Source organism: Syngnathoides biaculeatus, chromosome 20, assembly GCF_019802595.1.
Source record: "Syngnathoides biaculeatus isolate LvHL_M chromosome 20, ASM1980259v1, whole genome shotgun sequence".
NCBI lineage: Eukaryota > Metazoa > Chordata > Actinopteri > Syngnathiformes > Syngnathidae > Syngnathoides > Syngnathoides biaculeatus.
The window spans coordinates 14,200,895-14,227,083 of record NC_084659.1 but is presented as its reverse complement, the minus strand read 5'-3'; the positions used below and the strand labels follow the sequence as shown (position 1 = coordinate 14,227,083).

Genomic DNA, 26,189 nt, shown 5'->3' with positions numbered 1-26,189 from the left:
GTTATTGACAAACAGGAGGGCAGAGGCTTTGAATGAAGGAGGGGCTAGAAACTCTGGAACTATTGAGGTCAGGCACCCTCCCTCACCCATCCCCGGACCCTCTGCGGGCTGTCTTTAAAAGTAATAAAAAGGACAGTCCGTCTTTTGTTCGAGACAAAGACGAGGAGCTAGTCACTTGGCAAAACAACACCGCTGCTCAAAGAAGGTGAAAGACTTCCACCACCTGATGTGTGCAATACACCCAGACTTTTGTCTCAGTTCCTCAAGTTTCTGCAAGCAATTTTCAAATCAGAACCCCGGTCAAATATGACCCCCAGACTGAGGGTGCGAGTTTGCCCCACTTGTTAAGAGAAGGTTCATTTGCATTCCCACAGAATCTTTTCCCATGCTGGCATTGCTCAGCTTTGGGAGGAAACGGATGACAAGAGCGGAGGAGATCTAGCCGGGTTGGGCTGTTTGCCCACTTTTTCAGAGAGCAAGGGGGTGGGGGTAACATAAAGAAAGACAAAGGAGGTTGAGCAAGCAGCTGTCAGGAGATGACTGGCTAGTTTATTCTATCAGGGTATTAGAATGATCCAGTCTGACTACCTGATTTATGACACCTGCAACAGTCGCTTGTGCGAGCTTGCCGACACTGGAACCGTCACCCTACTGGTTGAGGAGGGGATGTCCACGTTTTCATTTGTCTAATATTTAACTTTTAAAGCACAAAGTCTCCTTCTGTAGCTGGAAAAACTAATTTCACCGAGACTCGCAGACAAAGTGTGGACGCTGAACAAAAAAAATGCAACTATGCAGCTATGTGGACGCCCTCCAAATAGCACATTTTATTGCCTTCACGGAATACGTTCATCATCTAAATGGCACAAAAGCAGCTGAACAGGATCCTTCAAAGAGCCTGCAGCACCCTTCTTGCATATCCTGCCAGGGAAACAGAAACCTGCCATCCCAATTGTGTATCGACTCGAAGCCCCCCACCTTGGAAACACATTTGATACTGTTTACAAATAGTGACAATTAATTTGCATTGAACATCAAGTTATAGAAAAGGTGTCTTACCTGTGACAGAGATGATCATGGGCGCCTCCAGCGGTCTGTCGTTGTCCAAGGCCTTGTTGAGCCGCAGATCCCCCGTGTCCTCGTTCAGCAGGAGAAGGTTGAGCTCGTTTCCAGATACAAACGTGTACCGTAACTTATCCGATACGTCCGGGTCATAAGCTGGTACCCTGCCAATTACTCCAGATGGGAAACTGTTAGACTTGTTGGTTACGTAGTTGTTGAAAATGATGTCAAAGTCCTTCAGCTCCGGCAAATTGTCATTCATGTCCGTCAGGCGGATGTGTACGGTTGCCCGGCTCACGAGTGGCGCAGAGGTGGCCTGCACCACGATGACATACTCATTTTCGGTTTCATAATCGAGATCGATGAGGGAAACGAGGTCGCCGTTGAAAATGTCCAGCTCGAAAATCTCTGGAAAGTTCCCTTCAACTATTTGGTACATTATCTGAGCATTTGTGCCCTCGTCTGGGTCCGTAGCAGTGATCTGGGCCACAACCGACCCGACGGGATGGTTTTCCTCTACATCGATGAAAAGCTCATCCTTTTCAAACACTGGCGCATTGTCATTTATGTCCTGAACTACAACATGTATGGGAACAGCTGCTTTTAGAGGAGGAAACCCCTTGTCCACAGCAAAGGCCTTGAGGTCGTAAACAGGAACATTCTCTCGGTCTAGTTTGCGAGCGGTTCTGATGATACCAGAGTACGGTTCAATGACGAAATCCCCATCGCCGTCATCGCCACCCTGGAATGTATAGCTCAGTCTGCCATTTGAGCCGGAATCTCTATCGGAAGCGGAAATCTGGAGCACGCTGGTGTAGACAGGTGCATCTTCATAAACACTCCCCTGGTACAAAACTCGCAGGAACTGAGGGGCATTATCGTTTGCATCTACGATGATAATCTCCACGAAGGTGGTGTCGGATTTCTGCGGGATGCCATTGTCTTTTGCAATGATGGCCAATGTGAAGGAAGCCTGGTCCTCATAATCAATCTCCATTTGGGTTGTGATGGCACCGGTATCCGGGTCAATTTTAAACTGAGCGATGTCATCCTCCATAATGTACGTGATACGAGAATTTTCTCCCGCGTCCTCATCTGTCGCACTGATCGTCACCACGGTGGATCCCACTGGTTGCTCCTCACTCAGCATAATCTGGTAGTTGGCGTTTTGAAAGACTGGCCGATGGGTGTTAGCGTCTGTCACATTTATAAACACCTGTGCAGTGTCTGATCGGGTCCCGTCGCTGGCAGTGACAGTCAAAACATACTGACGCTCTTGTTTGTAATCCAGGGGGAGAGCGAGAGTGACGAGCCCGCCGCCACTCTGGCTTGTGATTGCAAAGCGGTTCCTGGTGTTGCCGCTAGAGATCTGATAGGTCACCACACTGTTGACATCCCGGTCAAGAGCAGTCACTGTGAGCACGCTTGTCCCCACAACGGCATCCTCGTTGATCTTCAGCGAGTAGACCTTCTCGGTAAATGTGGGCACGTTGTCATTAACGTCGAGCACCATGATGCTAACGCTGGCCGAGGACGACATCGCAGGAATACCGTGATCCCTGGCCTCCACCCCGAAGCTGTAGAACTCTGTTGTCTCGCGGTCCAGCTCCTCACTTACTGTAATCCACCCGGTGCTGTTGTTGATGGAGAACGGAAAACTGGGAACGGTGTCCGTCAGACGGTATTCCAGCCGGGCGTTCTCCCCCGAATCGCCGTCAATAGCTTGAATGTGAATGACAGAGTAGCCGACAGGGACATTTTCCAAAACGGTCGCCTGGAAAGGTGTACTCACAAACATGGGGGCGTTGTCGTTCACGTCCACAACTTGCACCACCACCATTCCGGTGCCATTGATCAGTGGAGGCCTGCCGCCGTCCTGCGCCTTAATCCTCAGATTATACTCTCGAATCATCTCGTAGTCCAGAGGGTTGATGACATTAATCTCACCAGTAGGGGAATGAATGTAGAACTGACCTTTAACATTGCCGCTGATGAAACTGTAGTGAACTTTAGCGTTGTCGCCCTTGTCTTCGTCGGTCGCCTCCACTTGGCTGACTTTGGTGTTGATGGCCACGTTCTCTTGAACCTGCACCACGTACCTCTTTTTGCTGAATTGAGGGTAGTTGTCGTTTTCATCCTCGACCGAGATGTGGACTGTGGCGGTGGCCCGGCGGGGTCCCGGTTGTTTGCCCTGGTCGTTTGCTTCAACGGTCAACCGGTAATACGCCCTGGTTTCCCTGTCGGGGCGCTCTCGGATCCTCACCAGGCCGTTTAGACGGTCGATCTCGAAGATGGAGTTGACGCCTTCGTCGTTGACTATTTTATAGATCATATCAGCATTTTCATGGGCATCCTCATCGGTGGCAAGGATAGTGATCACTTCAAAGCCGGGCTCTACGTTCTCTCGTATATTGACTCTGTACTCCGTCTGTTCAAACACCGGGCTGTGATCGTTGGTGTCACTCACAGTGACAGTCAGGAAAGAAGTGGCGGATCTTTTCGGTGTGCCGTGATCACTAACAGTCACTTTGAAGACATGAGTATCTTTGACTTCTCTGTCCAGCACCTGAGCAGTTGAGATGCTGCCCGTCTGAGGGTCGACTCTGAAAAAGTCATTCGACCTGCTGTCAAACAAGGCTTCCATGCCGTACTCCAGCCTCCCCGCCTCTCCGCCGTCCGGGTCGGTGGCTTTGAGGGTGATGACCCGCGTCCCGGCCTGCTCGTTTTCAGGCACAGACACTTGGTAGTTCATGAGCTGGAACTGCGGGGGCGCGTTCACCTGCCGCTTGCCTCTCCTCCTCGACTCGCCAGCGTTTCCCTGAACGGTTTCGGGTGCGGATGCGGGTTTCTGCACTCTTTGGAGGCGCAGTGTGAGGTGCAGGCTGATCCGGTCGCCTTCAGAGCTGTGCAGGGGGCACTCCAAATCCACTTCAGTCTGCGCTCGCATGCTCTCGGGACACAAGTCAGAGGCGAGAAACAACGCACCGCGTCTAAACAGTGCCGCTAAATGTCGCCCGGTGCACATTGTGTCCAGTAAGGAGGCAAAATTTGTTGCAGAGGGCAAAAGTTGTACAGCATTAAACAGCAAATCGCCGGCACGGAGGCATGAAGTTCCCCCCAGCTTGAAATTGTGCTGAATGTGAATGTCTGGCGTGTTGAGAGATGACTTACTCCTGAATTTCACGGAACAGTCCTGACCGTGGACGAACACGTTCAAATACGTCAGGATGGCATCTCCGGAGGTCAGCGAGGTGCTTCTGAAAAACACGGGCGCCGGATTCCGAACGGCGCGCGCGCACTCCACAGGTCCGGACAGCCGAACAAGTCCACTGTGCGTCCCCACTCGGAAGAGGCGACGCGCGGGTTCGGTGGATAAAACCCTGTCCGCTTTGTACGTCCAGCCGGGTCCGACGGACAGGTTCGCCACGACGGTCCCGGGTTGCGAAGACTCGGTGAGGTGAACCTCCAAGCAAGCCCGGGGCGGCGCGTTGAGCAGGACGCAAAGCCAAATGATCCACGCGCCCCGCAACGGCATGCTTCCAAACATGAGCAATTCCCAAAAATTCAAAATCCAACTTAAACTCGTCCGAAGCTGGTAATCCGTTTCCGGCGCCGCGTCCGACTCTTGTTCCTCATGGTGGAAGTTTTAACGGGCCAAGAAAAACCGACGCGTTTCCATGGTGTCGGCGGAGCCACGGTGCGCACTCGAAGACCGCGAAGTTCCAAATGAGGACAAAATGGCCACCTCCTCCTCTTCCTCCACGACCTCCTCCTCCTGAGGAGGGGATTAGCATAAACCTGCGGAGCTCCCCACGGGGGGGTCTTCCCCCCCCCTCCTTTTTCACATGGAGATTGAGGAAGTTGCACATTTGCAAAACACAAGACTTCGCTAATAAGTTAAACGAAGCTTAGATCAAATAACATGAGTGAAAATTGGGCAGACATTTTTTTTTTAAGATTTGTCGTTCGCACATTTTGTATAGTCTTATGAAGTTGAAAACTGAGCCTGGAAATTCCACATTATAAAACAACGGAGTATTTTGTGTCGTCTGACTAAATATGTAAGAAGTGATTCCAACTTCATGGGGGGGTGAAGGGGTTGTCTTGTGTAACAACACCACGTTGTGGGAAAAAACCTGCACAACAATGCTCACCCGGTCACCAATTTTTTTAATAGCGTCTTTTCTAACGTGTACATTAGCTCACAGAAAAATAATAATAATAAAAACAAATACTGGTTGATATTCTTGAGTTTTTATCTGATCATATTCAGCATATGCACAGATGGATGTGTATAGCTTGCCACACTTTTTTTTAAAAAAAGTATATGACATAATTACACGAAAAGTTCATTGCTATTGCTCTTTTTCACGTTCTAACAAGAGCTCATCACAAACCCCCCAATTTGATCAGTAAAGAATCTACTGAAAAGGGGGTCACATCCATTCTCCCCATTTCAAAATCCATCAATCCATTTTCATCACCGCTTATCCTCACGCGGGTCACGGGGAGTGCTGGGGCCTACCCCAGCTGTCAACGGGCAGGAGGAAGGGGTGCACCCTGAACCGGTCGCCGGGCAATCGCAGGGCACATGGAGACAAACAGGCGCACTCACAATCACACCTAGAGGCAATTTAGAGCATCCATTTACTGTTGCGGGTTCTTTTGAGGGGAGGAAACCGGAGTGCCCACCCGGAGAAAACCCAACGCAGTCACGGGGAGAACATGCAAACTCCACACACAGAATTGTGAGGCCAGCGCTTTACCAGCCGCCCATTTCAAAATCCCTCACAAAAATATGCAACATATGTAGAACTGAACTGAACTGCTTTGTAAATGGCCGATTTCATATTTCTTACTAAATTGATTTTTTTTATCCCTTTCATTCAACATTACAATTTTTCTTCACTTAAATCCAAGCATTTATTTTCACCAAATCCCTTGATGACACGAATAAGGACGCTAAGTTGTATTTTTAAATACTTGCTCATGTCTATTTTCCTTGACTTATGATTTTAAATTCACTTTGCCGTTCAATTATTTTTGTTTTAATGGAATGAACGGCGCCCATTGAAATATAAAGATGTCGTGATTTTACATTTACAGCGCGTGGCCCGTGACAAAAACGACTGTCAGGCCTTACTTAGTCTAAAATGCAACCAGGAGTTGTCGTCCCCCCATCATGGTCCGTACGAGGCGATGTCATCTGACCGGTTCCGGGTTCTGCTCCTGATTATTTAGCCGGGCGGCTTCCGAACATTCTCGACCTCGCCGGATGGTGAATTCGCTCGGCCCGAGCTGGACGATCTTCCCGCTTCCCAGGCACTCGTCGCCTTTGTAGAGGACTGCGAACTGAAAGACAGACGGCGTCCGTCAAAATGGCCGCAAGTACTCGGTTGTGTGTGTGTGAGATCGAACTACCTGTCCAGGTGTTAACGCTCTGAGAGGCTGCGCGAGCGAGAGCCACACCGAGCCGTCCATGTTGAGAGTCACAGTGCAGGGAGCTGCAAACGTCGTCGACTAACATGTTATTGTTCAGCGTTGAAATCACCGTCAAAAAAAAAAAAAAAAGTATTAAATGCACACACTCAGCGGCATCTGGTGGATGAAGCGAAAGTGACACTCCATCATCTTGGTCCGGGCCAGATCGGGCGGCGGGTCCTCGGCGATCCAGTGGAAGCGGTCCGTGAGCACGGTGTCGCGAAAAAGAGACGGGTGGTTGGTCGTCGGCGCCTGAGTACCGACGACGTTTTAGACCCGTGAGATTTTGTGTGGTCTTTAAAGGGGAAATCCGGTGGTTTGCATTCACAATGTATCCATTAGGTCACGTAATATGTACTCTATTTTGACAATTTGATGTTAAATCCTCGCTCATTTAATAGGGTTTTGAGAAGATTTTTATCGACAATGACGAATTTTCAGGGGCGCTGCCATTTTTGGGAGTCACATGACCTACGTGCGTGGATGTGAGGTGCTACATGCGTAAACGCTGGATTACATGGGACACCATTTATGCCCAGCGCCAATTTCTCGTATTTATCCTCATCTGATGAAGAAATAGCAGTATCAGTAGATCGGGAAGACGGAGGAATACTTCCATACAGATTTGAACCTGCGCCTGTAAATAACGAACATTCGGATGATTCTTCGAGGCTCGGCTAACGCCCAGCCGCCGGAACTCGCTCATCAGACTCCGCGTCATTCCTGTCCGATTAACCATGCGCGGCTGCTGACCCGGAGCTCCGGGGGCCTTTGTTTCCGCACTTGCGTCCCGCGCGTAGGCCTCAGAGTACTCAGACTCCGGCGTCATTCCGCCCATCTGAATATTCAACATTAATTCCAGCCACAGGTTCATATCTGTATGGAAGTATTCCTCCGTCTTCCCGATCAACCGATACTGCTATTTCTTCATCAAATGAGGATAAACCCGAGCAACCAGCGCTGGGCACAATGTAATCGAGCCTTTGGTCCGGCACCTCACACGTCACATCCGCGCACGTATGTCATGTGACTTGCGAAAATGGCAGCACCCCTGAAAATTCGTCATTGTCGATAAAAATCTTCTCAAAACACGATTAAATGAGAGAGGATTTAACATCACATTGTCAAAATAGAGTACATATTACATGATCTATTGGATACGCTGTTCATGCACAGCACTGGATTTGCCCTTTAATTTCACAATTTATGTTCCTCAATGTAGTAAAAAAAAAGCATAAATCCTACCACAAACACGTCGCCCGTATTGACGTCCTTGTCCACCACAAACCAGGCATCCCTCTGTCCTCCGATCTTCGCCCTCTGGCCCAGCGTCAGTGTGAACCACCCTTGACGGACACGGCAACGGGTGAGCCAATAAATGAGGGACGCGGTGAAAAAGCCGTCGACTTACCTTTGTGTGTGCCCATCACAGTCCCATCCTCAATGGACACCAAGTTACCCGGTTTAGGTTTGAGGTACTGGGGCGAGGAAAAAAAAGGATCATTCATCTTCAATGTTTACATGAAAACTGGAGCCTATCACACGTTTCTTGGGGCAAAAAGCAGGATACACCCTGAACTGGTCGCCAACCAATCACACATCCAGACAAACATGCTAAATGTGTAACTTACCTCCAGGATAAAATTTTCAAAGTTCCTCTCCCCAATGAAGCAAATGCCCATGCTCTAAAATAGAAAAAAAAAAAACTGCGATTAAACACTTGCTCAAACATGGCTGACACACTCGCTCTTATTTTGAAGGACCTCTTTCTTCTTCAGCACATGGTGAAACCCCGCTTCGGCCGCCATTTTCTTCACAAAGTCCTTGGTGAGGCCGGCGAGCGGGAACAGCGTCTGCCGCAGGGCGTCCTGGGAGATCTGGCTGAGGAAGAAGGTCTGGTCTTTCATGAGGTCGGCCCCCTTGTGCAGCCTCACCGCTGGGGGTTTTTTGGGGCGGGGGGGACCGGTGAGTGAGAAAAATCAGTGAATGAAGGCGGAACGGAGTCAACACGTACGGTTTCGGAACTCAAAACGGTTCCTGAAGAGCACGAGCGGGGCTGCTGTTTTGGGGGTCTGCTGGAAAACCTCCTCATCTTCCTGGGAAGTCCTCGCGTAGTGGCCGGTCGCCATGGCGTCAGCACCTAAATGACAAAAAGAAGACAAGAAATCTAACAAAATGGCCTTTTGTTGGATGTCATGAGAGTCTCATTTCTACAGACAACTCATTGATGGTAATCTTAACCGATTGATGGTGATGATGATTTTACCAATATTAATTATACAGACGCAGCGGCCTGTTGTTAACCGTAACAACATACCTAGAGTTATGATTGCATACTTGTGGAAATGGTTGAATTTGATGTGTTTGTTGCAGATGATATCCGGGTTGGGAGTCCTTCCTTTCTCGTATTCCTTCAACAGATGACTGAAAAGGAGCATTATTATGATTGCATAGGAAAGGGGAAAAAATGCATTTATTGAGTGTACATTGTGGTTTTGAATACCTGAAAACCTCGTTCCAGTATTCTTTGACATATGAGACTTGATGGAAGGGGATGTCCAGCATCTGGCACACTTTGCCGGCGTCCTCGCAGTCCTTCTCTGCAGCGCACACGCCGCTTTCGTCCAGGGAATCCCAGTTCTTCATGAAAACGCCGGTCACTTCGTAGCCTGACATGGGCGACATTCAGTATTTCAACATCACCAATATTCCACCGAAACTACCATTACATATTCCCTTTGTGACGGTTTTTGTCAAGGACGGTCATGGCTGTCGGGTACCTATTTAAATGACCCGTCACTTCATGTCAATGAGAGTTCGACCCACCTCTTTTCTTGAGCAACAAGGCCGCGACGGAGCTGTCAACGCCGCCCGACATGGCGCACACGACGTGCCTTATGACCCCCATCTTCGTCCGAATTATTCCGCTCAAGTACGTGCTTAAAAATCAAAGAAATTGGCCCACATACTCATATGTCACCGTTGAGCACCGCCATCATTGTAGTCCGTTGCAAATAAAAATCCGGCTCGAAACGGGAGTCAGCCCGGAATCTTTATTTCAGATGGCGGACAAAAAATATTGTAACACCACCACGGAGCTTCACATCGAATAAGGTTTGCGGAATTTACTCAACTATGACACACTTGAAATTTTCACTTGTCTTTTTTAACTTAACTTCGCTACGTTTTCTTAATGAGAGAAATAAATACGTAATTAATTTTCATGCAGAAGAGTGTTGCCTGAACATCCATGACTTTAAAAAAACACACACATTTTAAGGCTTTTTAGTGGAACGAAAGAAAATTCATATTTGCATTTTTTTTCCCCTCAACAGATGGGTGAAGTGTGTGCAGACAGTTTGACCCTGGACCTGATCCGAGAAGCCAGGGAGACAGTGAGGAGAAGCCCGTTGGGCGTCATCAACACCCCCATGGTCCCCTGGAGCCAGACCACCCTGCCTGCCCACAAGGCCCGCAGTATCTATATTAAATTAGAGAACATGCAAACAACCGGTAAGAAATGCGAATAAACTATGCGGGGAACAATTTTGCATTTGGGATACAGCAGCGTGCAATTACATCATCAAACACCGTCAAACTTACTGTGCATGAAATATTACCTTGATACTCGGTTCCGTTATCAAAGTGCCTACGAAGCGATGAAATGATCCTTATCTGAATTAATGATCCATTTGACGTACGCAGTACACGCAGATACGTGCCTACCGAAGGCCTGCACGGCTGAACTTTTGTGACAATCAAATCAAAAAGTACTTTACATAATTTGTTGTTGTTATTATATGGTGCCGCTACGACGAGATTGAGGTTATGGAAACATAAAACGCAATAACAAAACAATCATGTCAAGCATTTTCTACTGTTCTCTGGGCAACCCGATTCCCTTTGACCGGCTTTTCATGGCGGGAGCGAGCTGGCGCTGGCTGGGTCGGCCCGACGGACTAATTGGGTCGGGGACGTATGTTTTCGAATTACAGGGTCCTTTAAAATCCGAGGGGTGGCCAATCAGTTTGCCAAGAGGCCGAAAGGTGGCCGTTTCGTCACCATGTCCGCCGGGAATTACGGGAAGTCGTTCGCGTACGCGTCGGAGCACTACGGGTCGAGAGGCAAAGTGGTGATGCCGGAAAGCGCCCCCATGTCCAGAGCCGCCCTCATACAGGTTCAAAGTCCCGCGCGTTTCTGGCACAAAATCATTTGTTCGCTTAAGTCTTGTTTTTGGTTCCCTTTAGAGTTTCGGCGTGGATGTGGAGAGAGTTCCCACTTCCTGTCTGATGGACGCGGTCAACCGTTGTGTTCAGAACGACGACATGAGCTTCCTGCACTCGTACGACGACCTGGATCTCATTGCAGGACATGCCAGGTACGCTCAAGCCTTTGAGCAACTTCAAACGCGTACAAGCGGATGAGCTTCAGCCGTTTGCAGTTTGGGTCTGGAGATCCTGGAGGTGGTGCCCGAGCCCGACGTGGTGGTGGTCTGCTGCGGAGGAGGTGGGCTGCTGGCCGGAGTGGCTGCCGCGATCAAGCTATCAGGATGCGGCGAGACCAGAATCTACGGCGTGGAACCGGAAGGAGGTCAGAAGGAAATGTCTTCCGATTGTCAAATGACAAAAACTGAACGGGCGTCGACGTGACTGCTTGACTCCAGCCTGCACCATGTACAAGAGCTTCGAAGAGAAGAAGCCGGTGGGCATGGAGACACGGAGTATTGCATCGGGTCTGGCGCCACCTTTTGCAGGTACAGCAGTAACGGCGGTCATGTCAAAACTGCCGACAACAATTGGACACAATTTATCCTCCTCGCCTCAGGCGCGCTGCCCTACGAGCTGTGCCGGCGCTACGTCGAGGAAATGGTCCTGGTGAGCGACGCCGACATCAAGGCGGCCGTGTCGACCCTGTACCGGGCCGGCCTGGTGGTGGAGCCCTCCGGCGCCGCCGCCTTCGCCGCGATCGCTTCCTCCAAGATACCCCGGCTGGAGGGGACGAACGCCGTCTGCGTACTCAGCGGAGGGAACATCGGCAAGGACGAGCTGGCAAACTTCCGAGACTGAAAACAAACTGAAAGATTATGAGGATTAAAATCGTTGGAACACCTGGTATTTTCCCAAACATCCACTTCCTGTTTCTCTCAATTTCACAACATACCGAGGCCAGTGAGTAAACAAAATCGTTGCGACACAAAATCATGAATGTATTACTTATGTAATTAAGACATCCACAAGGCAGTCAAAGTACAGAGGGTGGACTCTTGGAGACACAATCGTGCTAATATTGTGGGATGTACAGATGAAGTTCCAGAACCTTGATTCGATACTCGAGCTGTACAACTACATCGTGGTGTGTTGTGGTTTTTCAACACGGATTACATATTGTAGTTTTGTCCCTTTTGTCTAAAAGAGCCAGACAAGCGTCCCAGATTTTACTTCAGTCAAGACCGGCCTTTCGAACAGACGATTAAGGAGTTGCTTCAAGAATAGAATAAAAAATAATAAAAAAATAAAAGAACTTCCTTGATTAAATATATATATATATATAATGTAATTACTACGCAATAACTCCTCTTGCACTAAAATGCAAAGGAGATGATAATTTACGAATGGAGTGGCCATGCCAAAACCGTTTCTCAATTGACCCCTCCGTGGATATTACGCAATCCGCGTCACTGACCAATCAGAGGCCAGAGATCTGCATAAACCAAAGCCCGTTTTTGCTCCCGCCATTTTCTCAGACAACATTGCATGGTCCAGTATCGGTTTAGTTAGCGTTTTATCGCGTATTTGGGTTATTTAACAAAAAATATGGTTAAGAGGTGTAGTCACGGACTTTGTAATAGTGACGACAGGTATCCTGAAATGCTAGTTGGTGGAGTTCCATTCGTACCCTTTCCAAAACCGAAGACCCAGTACGCAAAATGCCTTCGATGGATCAAACTTTGTGGAAGACCGCATCATCAACTAAATCCATCTAATATCAACCGGAACAGATATGTTTGCACGAAGATATGCCCTATGTTTGATTTACAATACATGTCTCGTATAAATGAATTCGAAGTTCTTCGCTAGCATAACATTGCTACGTGTGAACGATTGACACACTTATTCTTTGTTGAGCGATATTTAGCGATGATCGGACTGCACAAACGTATTGATTTCTTGCTGGCTCGCGACCGAAGCTTAACCAGACTGTATTTGCACGAAGATATGCCCTAAATTTGATTTTTAATCCACGTCTCGTATAAATGAATGAGACGTTCTCCGCTAGCATAACACTGCTACGTGTGAACGATTGACACACTTATTCTTTGTTGAGCGATATTTAGCGATGATCGGACTGCACAAAGGTATTGATTTCTTGCTGGCTCCCGACCGAAGCTTAACCAGACTGTGTGTGCACAAAGATATGCCCTAAATTTGATTTTTAATACACGTCTCGTATAAATGAATGAGACGTTCTCCGCTAGCATAACATTGCTACGTGTGAATGATTGAATGAAATCAGAAGCACAGCGTCTCTCTCAGTTAAGAATATATTGTATTTAGAATCTATAATATATCGTTGATTTAAATGAAATCAGAAGCATGGAGTCTGTCTCAGTTCAGAATGTTTTGTATTGTATTTGCCATTTTTACTGTTTGTCTTACGTCAGCGCACGTGGCGTGACGTCACTTCAGGGGACGTAGTTAAGTGCCCTGTACGGAGGGGTCAATTGTAAGACTAATAAAGATTTTTTTAATGATACATTTATTTATCCTTTATTTATTCAGGCAAGGCAATTCATGATGAATTATCATGCGCAATGCCATCTTTATCTTATCTGCACCCACCATATAATCGTCCCATTATCTCTCGCTCGTGTACTGACGAGATGGGATAAAGTCTCCCATGCATATACAAATTTACAAAATGAAATTGGTATGTTACTAGATCTGGAAAACCGGTTGGCAGTTTTTCTTTCCGTTTCACTCTGGCGGGTTTCCAGCACTCTGATTTAGCGGAGGTCCGCAAAAATAGCATTTTTCTCATTTTCCCGCGCCATGAAAGTGATTGATTCCGCCATTATTGACGGAAGACACCTCAACAGATAGAGTCCAGGTGAATTGTTCAACGGCGAAAAGTGCAATCTGCGATGACATCAGATTGGGCGGCGACAGTAAAATCAATGCAATGTGCGGGCGTGACAGAACGCGCCGTGCTTTTAGGTCGTTCAGCGTCGAGTGTGTGAACTGCCGTTGCGCCATATTTCAAGAAATATGAGGAGCCACTTGAATATCATTGAAATCCTCTTTCATTCACTCCCACAGCGACGGAAAACTCCGCCCCCATAAATATGGCGGAACCCGCTAAAAAAACATTTTGATATTCAAATACAGTATATTCTTAAAATCAAACAATTAAATGGGAACTATGTATTGTAGTGGAATTGATTGATAGGTCATCATGAAGTGTAAAATATGGGAGGAGCTAATTAAAGCGAACTATAATCAAGGAAAGGTATACTGTATTTATACCGTAATTTCTGGCCTACAGAATGCACTGGATTATATGCCTCACCCAGTACATTTGTAAAGGAAATACCATTTGGTACATACATAAGCCGCACCTGCGTAAAAGCCGCAAGTGCCCACGTTGAAATACGAGATATTTACAAAGATGGTACACAGAAAGAGTTTTCAAAGTTTTAATACCTTAGCTTATCTTAACATAGCAACAACACGGTAGCACGAAGAGGCCTGGTTTAAAAAAAAAAAAAAAAAAAAACATACCGGTAAAACAAAACAAATCAGCCGTGGCAGCTAACACTAGCGACACGGTAGAACAGCACTAACAGAGCCCGTTAAAGAAGAAAAAAAAAAACAACATACCTTAATCACCATTGTGGCAGAAACACGCTAGCATGGCGCTAACGCTAGTGCAGCGCTAACAGGGCCGGTGTGACGGTCAGAGCGCTCCCGGCGCTGAAAAGTCTTCTTATGATTAACGCGCATGTGCGTATATTTTGTAAACTTCCGGGCCCATCCATGCTTCAACATGTGCCATTCCACAACTTGTCGCCGAGTGTTTGTGTTCGCCATGGACGTCTCAGAAAGACGAACACAGCAAACGTACATATATTTGTATATCTTTTTTTTTTTTTAATCAACTTTTGTTTTAAGGTTAGGTTAGGGTTAGGTTATAACACATGTTAGCTCCCTCGATGTAGAAGAAGGGGAACTTGTGAGATCGGGGGATCTCCCAGTGAACTATGTACCCAGAGTTCCCCTGTTAGTTACGCATGCGCATTCCTCACAAGGAGACTTTTCAGCACGGGGGAGCGCTTAGACCGCCACACCGGTTTAAAAAAAAAAACCCATACTGTTAAAAAACCCTGAGACGCAGCAGGCAAAGAGCAGCAACACGCTAGCACAGCGCTAACAGAGCCGGTTAAAAAAAAAAAAAACAACATACCTACATCACTGAGACACGGCAGTAACACAGCAGAAACATGCTAGTGTGGCGCTAGTGTGTAGCCAACAGGGCTGGTTTAAAAAAAAAAAAAAAACATTCCGGTAAAAACTGCAACATGGCAGTAACACAAGCAGCAACACGCTAGCACAGCGCTAACAGGGCCGGTTTAAAAAAAAAAAACATTGGTAAAAGTCACTTCCTCGGCACATATATTCCACTAGTCTCACGCTTACCTTTTCCGCTCAAGTGCCCCCTTGCGGCCGTTACAAAAAATGCACAAATTAGCCGTATCTAAACCGCAGGGTTGAAAGCGCGTGATAAAAGTCGTGGTTTATAGGCCGGAAATTACGGTATATGTTTTGTTTTATGAAAAACAATTTCGATTGCCTGCCTCCTGCTTGATGACAGCAGGGGGAGAATCCGCCACTCCCGCAACCCTCGTGAGGATAAGAGTCTCGGAAAACGGATGGCTGGACGATTTCGATTGTATTTGGTGCATACATTGCACTATCGTCTGGGAACCAGCGTTCAACACAAAAAAAATAAAAAAATTCCAGTGGGGGGGGGTCAAGAACTGTAACACCATATAGATATGGAAATACGATATAACCGGTTATAAGCGGTTATCCAACAGGTTATAAAACAGGTTCCTGTATAAGAGGTTACGTCTTTGTGGCACACGGCCACAGAACTCCAGACGTTTGATTCTGAACGCACCAGGTGAGTAAAACAGAACCGGATCGGATTCACTTCACACTTTTGGTTTTGATAAAATATATATATATGTACATATCCAGAACTGTGAAAAATGATGCTTTTTTTCCCATGACTTTTAAAATATTTTTACGTGTAGAGGACAAAAGGAAATTGACAGATGGGGGAGGCGTCCGCCGACAGTATCACCCTGGACCTTCTCCGAGGAGCCAGGGACACCGTGAGGATGAGCCCGTTGGGCGTCATCAAGACCCCCATGATCCCCTGGAGCCAGACCACCCTGCCTGCCCACAAGGCCCGCAGTATTTATCTTAAACTGGAGAACATGCAGACGACGGGTAGGAGTTAAAAACCGTGCACGCGAAGCTCACTGACGTTAAAATTGTTCACGTCCGCCTCAGGCTCAAATTCAGCTTGGATCCGCTCAGGTTCACCTCTGACCCAAAAGAGCCTAATTAGGTTTTTTTTTTTTTTTTTTTGAATGACAGGCTCCTTTAAAATCCGAGGCGTGGCCAATCAGTTCGCTCGGAGGCCGAAAGGCGGCACTTTCGTCACCATGTCCTCGGGGAACTACGGGAAGTGCTTCGCGTACGCGTCAAAATTCTACGGCTCCAAGGCCAAAGTGGTGATGCCGGAAAACGCCCCCATTTCCAGAGCCGCCCTCTTAAAGGTAAGAAGTCGGGCACGTTTTGAGCGTTTACATTTCTTCACTCATTTTTTTTTTTGTTACCTTTAGAGTTTTGGGGTGGACGTGGAGATTGCCCCCACGCCCTCTCTGATGGGCATAGTGAACCGCTGCGTTCAGGAAAACAACATGACCTTCTTGCACTCCTTCGACGACCTCGACGTCATCGCAGGAAATGCCAGGTAACTCTCAAAGCTTTGAACCGAAAAGAAATAATAAAAACAGAATTGAATCAGGTCTTACTTCTGCTTGTAGCGTGGGTCTAGAGGTCCTGGAGGTGGTGCCCGAGCCCGACGTGGTGGTGGTCTGCTGCGGAGGAGGGGGGCTGCTGGCCGGAGTGTCCGCCGCGGTCAAGCTGTCCGGATGCGATAAAGCCAGAATCTACGGCGTGGAACCGGAAGGAGGTCAGAAGAAAATGTCTTCCGATTGTCAAATGACAAAAACTGAACAGTTGTCGACGTGAATGCTTGACTCCAGCCTGCACCATGTACAAGAGCTTCAAAGAGAAGAAGCCGGTGATCATGGACACGGACAGTATTGCGCCGGGACTTGCGCCACCATATGCAGGTAAGTCAAAAAAATCATGTATGATTTTTTTAACGATTTATTGGTGTGATACAGCTGGAAATAAGTATTTGGACACCTGAGAAAACCAATGTTAATATTTGGTAACAGTAGCCTTTGTTTGCAATGACAGAGGTCAAACATTTCCTGTAGTTGTTCAGCAGATTTGCACACACTGCAGGAGGGATTGTGGCCCACTCCTCCACACAGATCTTCTCCAGATCAGACAGGTTTCTGGGCTGTCGCTGAGAAACACGGAGTTTCAGCTCCCTCCAAAGATTTTCTATTGGGTTTAGGTCTGGACACTGGCTAGGCCACGCCAGAACCTTGATATGCTTCTTACGGAGCCACTCCTTGGTTTTCCTGATTGTGTGCTTCAGATCATTGTCATGATTAATGACCCAGCCACGACCCATCTTCTATGCTCTGACTGAGGGAAAGAGGTTGTTCCCCAAAATCTCACAATACATGACGGCGGTCATCCTCCCCTTAATACAGAACCGTCGCCCTGTCCCATGTGCAGAAAAACACCCCCAAAGCATGACGCTACCACCCCCATGCTTCACAGTAGTGACGGTGTTCTTGGGATGGAACTCATCATTCGTCTTCAAGCTGCTTGGCAATTTCTCCGTAGCCCTTTCCAGCCGTATGGAGTTGTACAATTTTGTCTCTGGTGTCTTTGGACAGCTCTTCGGTCTTGGCCATGTTGCAAGTTTGAGTCTTACTGATTGTATGAGGTGGACAGGTGTCTTTATGCAGCTAACGACCTCACACGGGTCCATCTGATTCACAGATAATACATGGAGTGGAGGTAAACCTTTAAAGGTGGACGAACAGGTCTTTGAGGCTCAGAATTCTAGCTGATAGACAGGTGTTCAAATACTTATTTGCAGCTGTATCACACAAATAAATGGTTAGAAAATCTTACATTGTGATTTCTGGATTTTTCTTTTGAGATTATCTCTTATATTGGACAAAATTTCAGACCCCTCCGTGATTTCTAAGTGGGAGGACTCGCAATATAGCAGGGTGTTCAAATGTTTATTTTCTTCACTGCAGCTGACAGAACAGATGGAGGACCGTTCGAATAGTGTTCTTGTTTAGGCCAAAGGCTTCTTACTGATTTGCCATCCTCGCCTCAGGCACGCTGCCCTTCAAGATCTGCCAGCGCTACGTGGAAGAAATCATCCTGGTGAGCGAAGACGACATCAGGGCGGCCGTGTCGACCTTGTACCGGGCGGGCCTGGTGGTGGAGCCGTCGGGCACGGCCGCCTTCGCCGCCATCGTTTCCGGCAAGATACCCCGGCTGGAGGGGATGAACGTCGTTTGCGTCCTCACCGGGGGGAACATCGGCAAGGACGAGCTGGCGAACTACCCAGATTGACAGATATACAAAATCAATATTTTTTTTTCCTTGGGCGATATCGATTCTTCAAAATCGAGAAGGCCGACAACAGATATTTGCACCCAGTATTTTTTTTGCAGTAAAATTTTGACAAATTTTTTGAATGATCCAAAACACCAGCATTTGTAACTTTATTTAAATGTCTTTAAGCCCATGATGTATCATGCACACCTTTCAGATTTGCAATACATTAAAGTTTTCAAGTAGTCCGGAAAATATGGATGGACGACAGACATCTTTGCCTTAAAATTTTCATAAAAAGTACAGGGAGGTCCTATTTTTCTTTTTTTTTTTAAGATTGCATAGTGCCCGTTCAGGATGTCGGGATTTTTAAAAAAATCAAAGTGGGTATTATCAGTCTGTCTGATAATTGGTCTACCCTTAAAAATGAATGATTATAAAAACGCAATTCTATAAGAATATTTTATTTCAGTTTTTCCCCCTTATCCACATTTTTCGAACAAAATAAAGTGTTATATTAAATCTCGACTGTCGAGCTGACAATTTTTTGTTCCAAATGAGACGAGAGTAAACCATTTTCCGCGCTCTATCTGGAGGAAAGCGAGACAATCCGCCGAACTGGATCAGAACACTCTGGACTTATCGAAGCTACATCACGTCCTTGGCGGCCATTTTGCATACAACCGCATCCAGAAGGGTGCCACACTCCTGGGGAGTTATTTTGTACAGCTGAAAAACAACAACCACAAAAAAAAACAGGAAAAGATTTGAAAATTGATATCAATTGGGACAAATGTGTCCGACGGTACCTTTTTAATCTGTTCAAGGTCCGACAGCGAAGACAGGTCATCCACCGGAACTTGCTGTCCGTCCACTTTGGACGCGACGTCACTAAAGGGGTCGGATTCCTCTTTGCCGTGGACCAGTACCACCAGAACCGAGTCGTCCCCGTCCGAGATCCCAAACCTTTTGAAGGCTTCTGAAATCTGTCACGGAATTATTTGCACAAATGGAAAATACCACTTTTTTTTTTCCAACGTGAAAAAAGGCAAACTTACATTATTTGTTGGTGACAGGTTTAGGATGACCTCAGAAAATAAGCTTCTTGTCTTCATTTGACTGATTTTCTCTAAGTGTACAGCTTTGTTAACTGCCACCAACACTTGGAAGGGACTCACCAGCTACGACGAAGTAAATTAGAAAAGTTTAATAACACACTTATGAAACTAATTCTCTAATCCAACCTCATTGAAAACGCACCATAGTGGGCTTGAGCAAGGCACCTTTTATCTTCCCCTCCACGGCGTTTTGCCGGAGCTCGGCGGCATTTCGGACGTTTTTGAAAAGAATTTGCGTCACGGTGAGCTCGGGGAAAAGATCGAGCGTCTGAGATAAATGCATTTTATATTTTTAAGACTTAATGAAAACTTGGAAGGAGAAAATAGGACGCCGCACTCGAAGGAAGCCGCGGCCGAGGGAGTATTAACACTGCAACACCGGAAAGACGCAATTGGATGAAACTACACTGCAAAAGTGGATTTTAAACCGTATAAATTATATTGTACACACAAATATAGGCCTTTATTTTACTAAATTGTGTAGAGGGGTGTTATTATTCGTCCCTAATAAACAAATGGAGAGTATAACAAACATCTAGAAATAACGGGGACGACATGTTGCTGCGCCGAGCCTATTTTCAAAACGGACCGGTCGTTTTTTTTATAATAGCGCTTCCGTTTTGTTTCTACAACCGCAACAGCAGTCCACGCATTTTCCACTTAAAAGTGCTTTTCCATCGCGCATCTAATAGTAATACAATTTAAACGACACGGTGTCGTCGTTGATATTTAGTTTCCGGTTGCAAAACACGACGCCGCACGCGAGGAAAGCCGCGAGCGAGGGACCAAAAACATTGCAACACCGGAAAAACACGCTTGGATGAAGCGACACAACAAAAACACCCTATAAATCACATTTTACACACAAGTATAAAACACTTTTTACTATATTCTGAAGAGGGCTTTTATGTTTCGAGCCTAATAAACTAACAGTGAGTAAAACAAACATCTAGAACTAACGGGGACTACATGATGCTACGCCGAGCCTATTTTCAAAACGGACCATTCGCCTTCTGCAAGAGCGCTTCGTTTTTGTTTCTGCATTTCCCATTTTTTGAAGTGCTTTTCAATTGCCAATTTCATAGTAATGCAATTTAAACGACACGTCGTCATCGTTCACATTTAGTTTCCGGTTGCAATTGCGTGAACGTCGCGTGGAGAAAAGTCAGGATGGACAAATTTGAAGGCTACATCTTCACAGCGCTGTGCAGCACCAACTTTCTGGTGTCCTGCCTGCTCTTCTCCAAAGTCACTCGGGAGCAACGAGAGCCCTACATGGACGAGGTTTTCCATGTGCCCCAAGCTCAAAAATACTGCCACGGGAAATTCAACCAGGTAAAAGTGGTGGATTGTCTCGTGGCGGATTAGCTGTCGGAGCTAATCCGGAGACAAATTAGGCGACACGATTTTATTTTAGGTTTATTTTTTTTTAAAGGATGCTAAATATTCTGGTTGCAAAAATTGTCCGTCCGTGTTATTGTTTACTTTGCATCAGCTGAGCTCGTCGTCGTCGGCACGTTCTTTAGAAGTCACAGTCGGACACTATGAAACTACATTTCCCAGAATGCAACACGGTGGTTGGTAGCGTTTTAAGGCGAGCAAACGGGATGTGTCACCCTTTTTTTCCCTCTTCAATGCAAAAAGTCATAAAAAATATGAAATTAAGAAAATATTACAAAATAAACTTTGTGCACCTGATAAGTTGTACATTTATCCTCCACAAAGTGAGTTTATTTTGTGTGACAGTCACATTTTGCGCAGTCATTGTTTTGGTGATCTGGCCGCTTCTGACAAAACACAGTGGGATCCGATGATCACCACCCTGCCAGGGCTCTACCTGGCCTCCGTGGGCATCATCAAGCCCGTGGTGCGGCTCGCCGACATGAGCGGCGAGGTGGTGTGCTCCACGGCCATGCTGCGCTTCGTCAACCTCCTCTTCAACTGCGGCAACCTCTACCTGCTCTACCGGCTCACCTGCAGGCTGCACCCCAGGGAGAAGGTCTGCCTCGACCCCCGAAAAATCACGTTTTTCAGACTAGGTCTGAGCTTCAAGGGGATGTTCGCGAAGTGCCGGTGTGACATTTGTCTGTTCTCCCCCCCAGACGCGGACGGCAGCCCGGCGGATCCTCTCGGCGCTGTCGCTGTCCGCCTTCCCCGTTCTCTACTTCTTCAACTTTCTCTACTACACGGACGCCGGCTCCACCTTCTTCGTGCTCTTCGCGTACCTCATGACGCTGCACGGCTGCCGCAAAGCCTCGGCGCTGCTCGCCGCCTGCGCCGTCCTCTTCCGCCAGACCAACGTGGTGTGGGCGGCGTTCTGCGCCGGCACCCTGGTGGCCGGCCAGATGGACGACGCCTGGAGGGCGGGGCATTCCAAAAAGACGGACGACAAGCCGGCCCCGTTTCACGTCCCGCTGTCCTTGAGCGGCGCCAAGCGGGTTGTGCTTTTTGCTCTGGACTTTTTCACTTCCGCCGGGCACGTGAAGGCGGCGCTTCTGGCGACGTGGCCCTACGCTGTTGTCGCATTGGGCTTCGTCGCCTTCGTGTGGCAGAACGGCGGCGTGGTGGTGGGCGACCGCTCCAACCACGAAGCCTGCCTCAACTTCCCTCAACTCTTCTACTTCCTGTCCTTCTCCCTCTTCTTCTCCCTGCCCGTGTCGCTCTGTCGCCACCGCGTGCGGCGCTTCCTGCAGGCCGCGAAAAAGCGGCCCGTCCTCTTCCTCGCCGTCGCCGCTGTCTGCGTCCTCCTGGTGTGGAAGTTCACCGCCGTCCACAAGTACCTCCTGGCGGACAACCGCCACTACACATTCTACTTGTGGAAGCGATTCTTCCAAAAGCACGAGGTGCTCCGCTTCCTCCTGATCCCCGCGTACATTTTCGCCGGCTGGAACTTCCTGGACTCGCTCAAGTCGCGCTCGCTCTTCTGGAGTTTGGCGTTCCTGGCGTGCCTCCTGGCCGCGACTGTCCCGCAGAAGCTCCTGGAGTTCCGTTACTTCATCGTCCCGTACCTGATGTATCGGCTCCACATGCCTCTCCCGTCCCTTTCCAGACTCGCGCTGGAGTTCGCGCTGTACACGGCCGTTAACGCCGCCACCATTTACATCTTTGTCGCCAAGGCCTTCCGCTGGCCGGACAGCGCCGCCGCGCAGAGGTTCATGTGGTGAACGCCCGGGAATACCAGAATAGCTCAAAAAGGGGAATCATGTGATTTTTTTTTTTTTGAGCGATACTACACATTATGTAAGGCAAACATTGTGTAATTTATTCAGGTTGGCTTTTATATGATTCTGGAGACCAAATGATTTTTTTTTTCTCCAAAAATTGTACAATATGTAAGTGAAGAAACCTATTTTTTCCCTTCCTGACCCAAAAAGTACAATCCCACCTTATTTTTTTTCCTTGTAGGTCAATGTATAAAGTTTTCATTTTATTTTTTAATCCTTTTGAGCTTCTATTTGCTCATTCTGTATGGACAATCATCTTTTTCTTTCCAACTAAGTGCGCCTTTTGATTGCTATCATGAATAAAAAAAAAAACTCAAGCTCATATGTTTTATTACATTTCGATTTATAATAGCACCTGTTAGTTTTATTAGTTTCACCTGTCTATCGGCGAGAATTCCGACCCTCAAAGACCTGTTAGTCCACCTCCACTCCATGTATTATCCCGAATCAGATGCACTTGTGTGAGGTCGCAAGCTGCATAAAGACACCTGTCCACCCCAAACAATCAGGAAGACTCAAACTTGGAAGATGACCAAGACCGAAGAGGCGTCCAAAGACACCAGAGACAAAATTGTACAAATCCACACGGCTGGAAAGGGCTACGGAGAAATTGCCCAGCAGGTTGAAGACGAATGATGAGTTCCATCGCAAGAACACCATTCCTGCTGTGAAGCATGGGGGTGGGACATCATGCTTTGGGGAGGGTGACCGCAGCAAATTTGTGAGATTTTGGGGAACAACCTCTTTCGCTCAGTCAGAGCATTGCAGATGAGCCGTGGCTGCGTCTTTCAACATGACAATGACCCGAAGCGCACAGCCAGGAAAACCAAGGAGTGGCTCCATAAGATGCATATCAAGGTTCTGGCGTGGTCTAGCCAGTATCCAGACCTAAACCCAATATAAAATCTTTGGAGGGAGCTGAAACTCCGTGTTTCTCAGCGACAGCCCAGAAACCCGTCAGATCAAGAGATCTGTGTGGAGGACTGGGCCAAAATCCCTCCTGCAGTGTGTGCAAACCTGGTGAACAACTACAGGAAAAGTTTGACCTCTTTAATTGCAAACGAAGGCTACTGAACCAAATATTAACATTGGTTTTCTCAGGTGTTCAAATACTTATTTGCAGCTGTATCACAAATAAATAATTACAAAATGATACATTATGATTTCTGGATTTTTCTTTTTAGATAATCTCTGTCAGAGTGGACATGCACCTATGATGAATATTTCAGACCCGTCCATGATTTCTAAGTGGGAGAACTTGCATTATAGCAGGGTGTTCAAATACTTACTTTCTCCACTGTATATGAAGTGATATGTTAACAGTACCACATTGAGCCACCGAGGGGCGCCGTTGTACAAAGGAAAGTCAATCCACGTGACCTTCAAATTGGATGATATTCATTTGTCGCTAGCAGTAAAATACTTAAATCTATTAATTCGAGACACCTCATTAGATCCACTTTCCGGTGATTGAGCTACGTGGGAGGGTGAAAAGATTTGGGCCAACTCCTGGCGTGATGTCGTGAACTTCTTCACCCCATTTACATGTCGCCATTTCAAAACTCTACAAACGCAAAGGATTAGAGTGAATAATGACACCATTTCATTTGACGCTCAATTCGCATTCCGCACTTGCGCGGGTGCTAAACACGGCTGCCAACACGCATGCAAATTACAGTTTGGCGCAAACATCACCATACGGCCGACTTATTAAATGCAGTGATTGTCATTCACAGCTTCACAGATTTTTGGAAGGCGTCTACGCTCCATTATTGACTGAAAGACTCACCACTGGTTTTGGAGGCGTGATTGGGTGTGTTGAGGAGATCCATTTCGACAAAAGTAGTCCTTTCCTGCCATCTTGTGACAGCTTTAAGAACTCACAGTAGAGTAGAATCCTTTTTGACAGACACCATACGAACAAGCTTATTATTGAGACTTACAGTGAAGAAAACAAGTAAAGTCAGATGGGTATTTGAACACCCTTCTATATTGCACTTAAAAATCATGGAGGGGTATGAAATTTTCGTCCTACGTGCATATCCACTGTGATAGAGATAATCTAAAATGAAAAATCACAATGTATGATTTTTTTTTAACAATTTATTTGTGTGATACAGCTGCAAATAAGTATTTGAACACCTGTCTATCAGCTAGAATTCTGACCCTCAAAGACCTGTTAGTTCACCTTTAAAGGTCCACCTCCACTCCATGTATTATCCTGAGTCAGATGCACCTGTGAGAGGTCGTTTGAACACCTGAGAAAACTAATGTTAATATTTGGTACAGTAGTCTTTGTTTGCAATGACAAGAGGTCAAACGTTTCCTGTAGTTGTTCACCAGGTTTGCACACTCTGGTGTTCTTGGGAAGGAACTCATCATTTGTTTTCCTCCCAACACGGTTAGTGGAATTATGACCAAAAAGTTCCATTTTGGTTTCATCTGACCACAAAACGTTTTGTCTCTGGTGTCTTTGGACAGCTTTTTGGTCTTGGCTATGTTACAAGTTTGAGTCTTACTGATTGTACGGGGTGGACGGGTGTCTTTATACAGCTAGCGACCTCACACAGGTGCATTTGATTCAGGATAGTACATGGAGTGGTGGTGGACTTTTCAAGGTGGACTAACAGGTCTTTGAGGGTCAGAATTCTAGCTGATAGACAGGTGTTCAAATACTTATTTGCAGCTGTATCACACAAATAAAATCAAAATCATAGGTTGTAATTTCTGGATTTTTTCTTTTTAGATGATCTCTCTCACAGTGGACATGCACCCCCGATGAAAATTTCAGACCCCTCCATGATTTCTAAGTGGCAGAACTTGCAATATAGCAGGCCGTTCAAATACTTATTTTCTTCACTGTACTTGTTGTTCAAATAAAGAATGTGGTAGTTGTTAGATAATTCTTCTTTTTCTTGGGGGGGTGGGGGGGAAACCCACAAAAATATGAAGTAAAACAGAAAAAAGACTAATTAACCAAGTCAGACACAGGCAAGCATTTCCTGGATACCGATTGGCTGACAGATCAGGAAGTGACACGCCGTCTATAATAACATTGCTTCCTCTACTATTAGAACTCGAACGTACCCCAAAACAACAGTTTATGTCCCGTCACACAGCATCAGCAATTATAATAATAATAATCACAATAATAACAATTACAGCATACGAGCAAATGATCTATTTATAAAAGAATGTGGGAGTCCAGCGGGCGGAGAGGCTACACGATGATTTGTTGCTGTTTTTAATGGCACAGTAATTAGAAAAGCTGCCTACGGCAAACACCACCAAATGGTTTCAGAAAAATACCGAAAATATATCCCAGTTTCACCGTCCACCCGAGGTTCTCGTTTGCCGTTAAACCCCCCCCCCCCCCCCAAGTCCAAGTCCTGGGCATCCAATCAAACACGCTCCAACTTTAGCGGCGTCTCGACCGGCGCGTTGCTAGGCGACAGGCCTTGTCAGGAAGTGACAAGCGCTAATAATTGCGCCCCTGCTTGACAGACACGGCGCCG

The 26,189-nt window shown here is 46.8% G+C and overlaps 7 protein-coding genes and 1 long non-coding RNA gene across 15 annotated transcripts in view; 3 read left to right on the top strand and 5 right to left on the bottom strand.

Moving 5' to 3' along the window:
* The window catches only part of celsr1a (cadherin EGF LAG seven-pass G-type receptor 1a), a 59,095-nt gene extending 54,177 nt beyond the window's left edge, over nucleotides 1-4,918 (bottom strand). For 3 of the 6 annotated variants that reach the window (XM_061807934.1, XM_061807935.1, XM_061807936.1), the window contains exon 1: nucleotides 1,060-4,918. In XM_061807934.1, the coding sequence (XP_061663918.1) occupies nucleotides 1,060-4,609 (3,550 nt within the window). In that variant the 5' untranslated portion in view covers nucleotides 4,610-4,918. The remainder of the gene's footprint in view (nucleotides 1-1,059) is intronic. The other 3 variants (XM_061807938.1, XM_061807939.1, XM_061807937.1) reach the window with 2 other exon arrangements.
* Nucleotides 4,919-5,202: 284 nt separating this feature from the next.
* Nucleotides 5,203-9,590, bottom strand: trmu (tRNA 5-methylaminomethyl-2-thiouridylate methyltransferase). Its single transcript, XM_061807941.1, has 11 exons — nucleotides 9,370-9,590; nucleotides 9,047-9,212; nucleotides 8,861-8,967; nucleotides 8,558-8,683; nucleotides 8,307-8,479; nucleotides 8,175-8,228; nucleotides 7,955-8,021; nucleotides 7,789-7,889; nucleotides 6,651-6,795; nucleotides 6,484-6,566; nucleotides 5,203-6,414 (listed from the first exon to the last, which is right to left on the bottom strand). The coding sequence occupies exons 1-11, from the start codon at nucleotides 9,449-9,451 to the stop codon at nucleotides 6,265-6,267; spliced, it is 1,254 nt and encodes a 417-aa protein (XP_061663925.1). The 5' UTR covers nucleotides 9,452-9,590; the 3' UTR covers nucleotides 5,203-6,264.
* LOC133493934 (L-threonine ammonia-lyase-like) lies at nucleotides 9,537-11,655 on the top strand. Its single transcript, XM_061807942.1, has 7 exons — nucleotides 9,537-9,657; nucleotides 9,879-10,056; nucleotides 10,539-10,720; nucleotides 10,791-10,921; nucleotides 10,985-11,133; nucleotides 11,207-11,296; nucleotides 11,368-11,655. The coding sequence occupies exons 2-7, from the start codon at nucleotides 9,879-9,881 to the stop codon at nucleotides 11,607-11,609; spliced, it is 972 nt and encodes a 323-aa protein (XP_061663926.1). The 5' UTR covers nucleotides 9,537-9,657; the 3' UTR covers nucleotides 11,610-11,655.
* On the bottom strand, nucleotides 11,478-18,223 carry LOC133493937 (uncharacterized). Its single transcript, XR_009793230.1, has 3 exons — nucleotides 18,087-18,223; nucleotides 16,646-16,783; nucleotides 11,478-11,616 (listed from the first exon to the last, which is right to left on the bottom strand). It is a non-coding gene; the product is annotated as an uncharacterized LOC133493937 (long non-coding RNA).
* LOC133493936 (L-threonine dehydratase catabolic TdcB-like) lies at nucleotides 15,867-18,633 on the top strand. The gene is made up of 6 exons (XM_061807944.1): nucleotides 15,867-16,055; nucleotides 16,206-16,387; nucleotides 16,454-16,584; nucleotides 16,658-16,806; nucleotides 16,880-16,969; nucleotides 18,109-18,633. The coding sequence occupies exons 1-6, from the start codon at nucleotides 15,878-15,880 to the stop codon at nucleotides 18,348-18,350; spliced, it is 972 nt and encodes a 323-aa protein (XP_061663928.1). The 5' UTR covers nucleotides 15,867-15,877; the 3' UTR covers nucleotides 18,351-18,633.
* A 147-nt stretch (nucleotides 18,634-18,780) lies between these two features.
* Nucleotides 18,781-19,759, bottom strand: tprkb (Tp53rk binding protein). Its single transcript, XM_061807943.1, has 4 exons — nucleotides 19,593-19,759; nucleotides 19,391-19,513; nucleotides 19,142-19,318; nucleotides 18,781-19,061 (listed from the first exon to the last, which is right to left on the bottom strand). Exons 1-4 carry the CDS (start codon nucleotides 19,731-19,733, stop codon nucleotides 18,981-18,983), a joined length of 522 nt encoding a protein of 173 aa, XP_061663927.1. The 5' UTR covers nucleotides 19,734-19,759; the 3' UTR covers nucleotides 18,781-18,980.
* Nucleotides 19,760-20,610: 851 nt separating this feature from the next.
* alg10 (ALG10 alpha-1,2-mannosyltransferase) lies at nucleotides 20,611-23,744 on the top strand. Its single transcript, XM_061807940.1, has 3 exons — nucleotides 20,611-20,785; nucleotides 21,252-21,449; nucleotides 21,553-23,744. Exons 1-3 carry the CDS (start codon nucleotides 20,621-20,623, stop codon nucleotides 22,612-22,614), a joined length of 1,425 nt encoding a protein of 474 aa, XP_061663924.1. The 5' UTR covers nucleotides 20,611-20,620; the 3' UTR covers nucleotides 22,615-23,744.
* A 174-nt stretch (nucleotides 23,745-23,918) lies between these two features.
* The window catches only part of LOC133493468 (copine-8), a 60,062-nt gene continuing 57,791 nt past the window's right edge, over nucleotides 23,919-26,189 (bottom strand). For 2 of the 3 annotated variants that reach the window (XR_009792990.1, XR_009792989.1), the window contains one exon: nucleotides 23,940-24,572. The gene's annotated coding sequence lies outside the window, so the exon portion shown is untranslated. Of the gene's footprint in view, nucleotides 24,573-26,189 lie in introns of all 3 variants that reach the window. The other variant, XR_009792991.1, reaches the window with a different exon arrangement.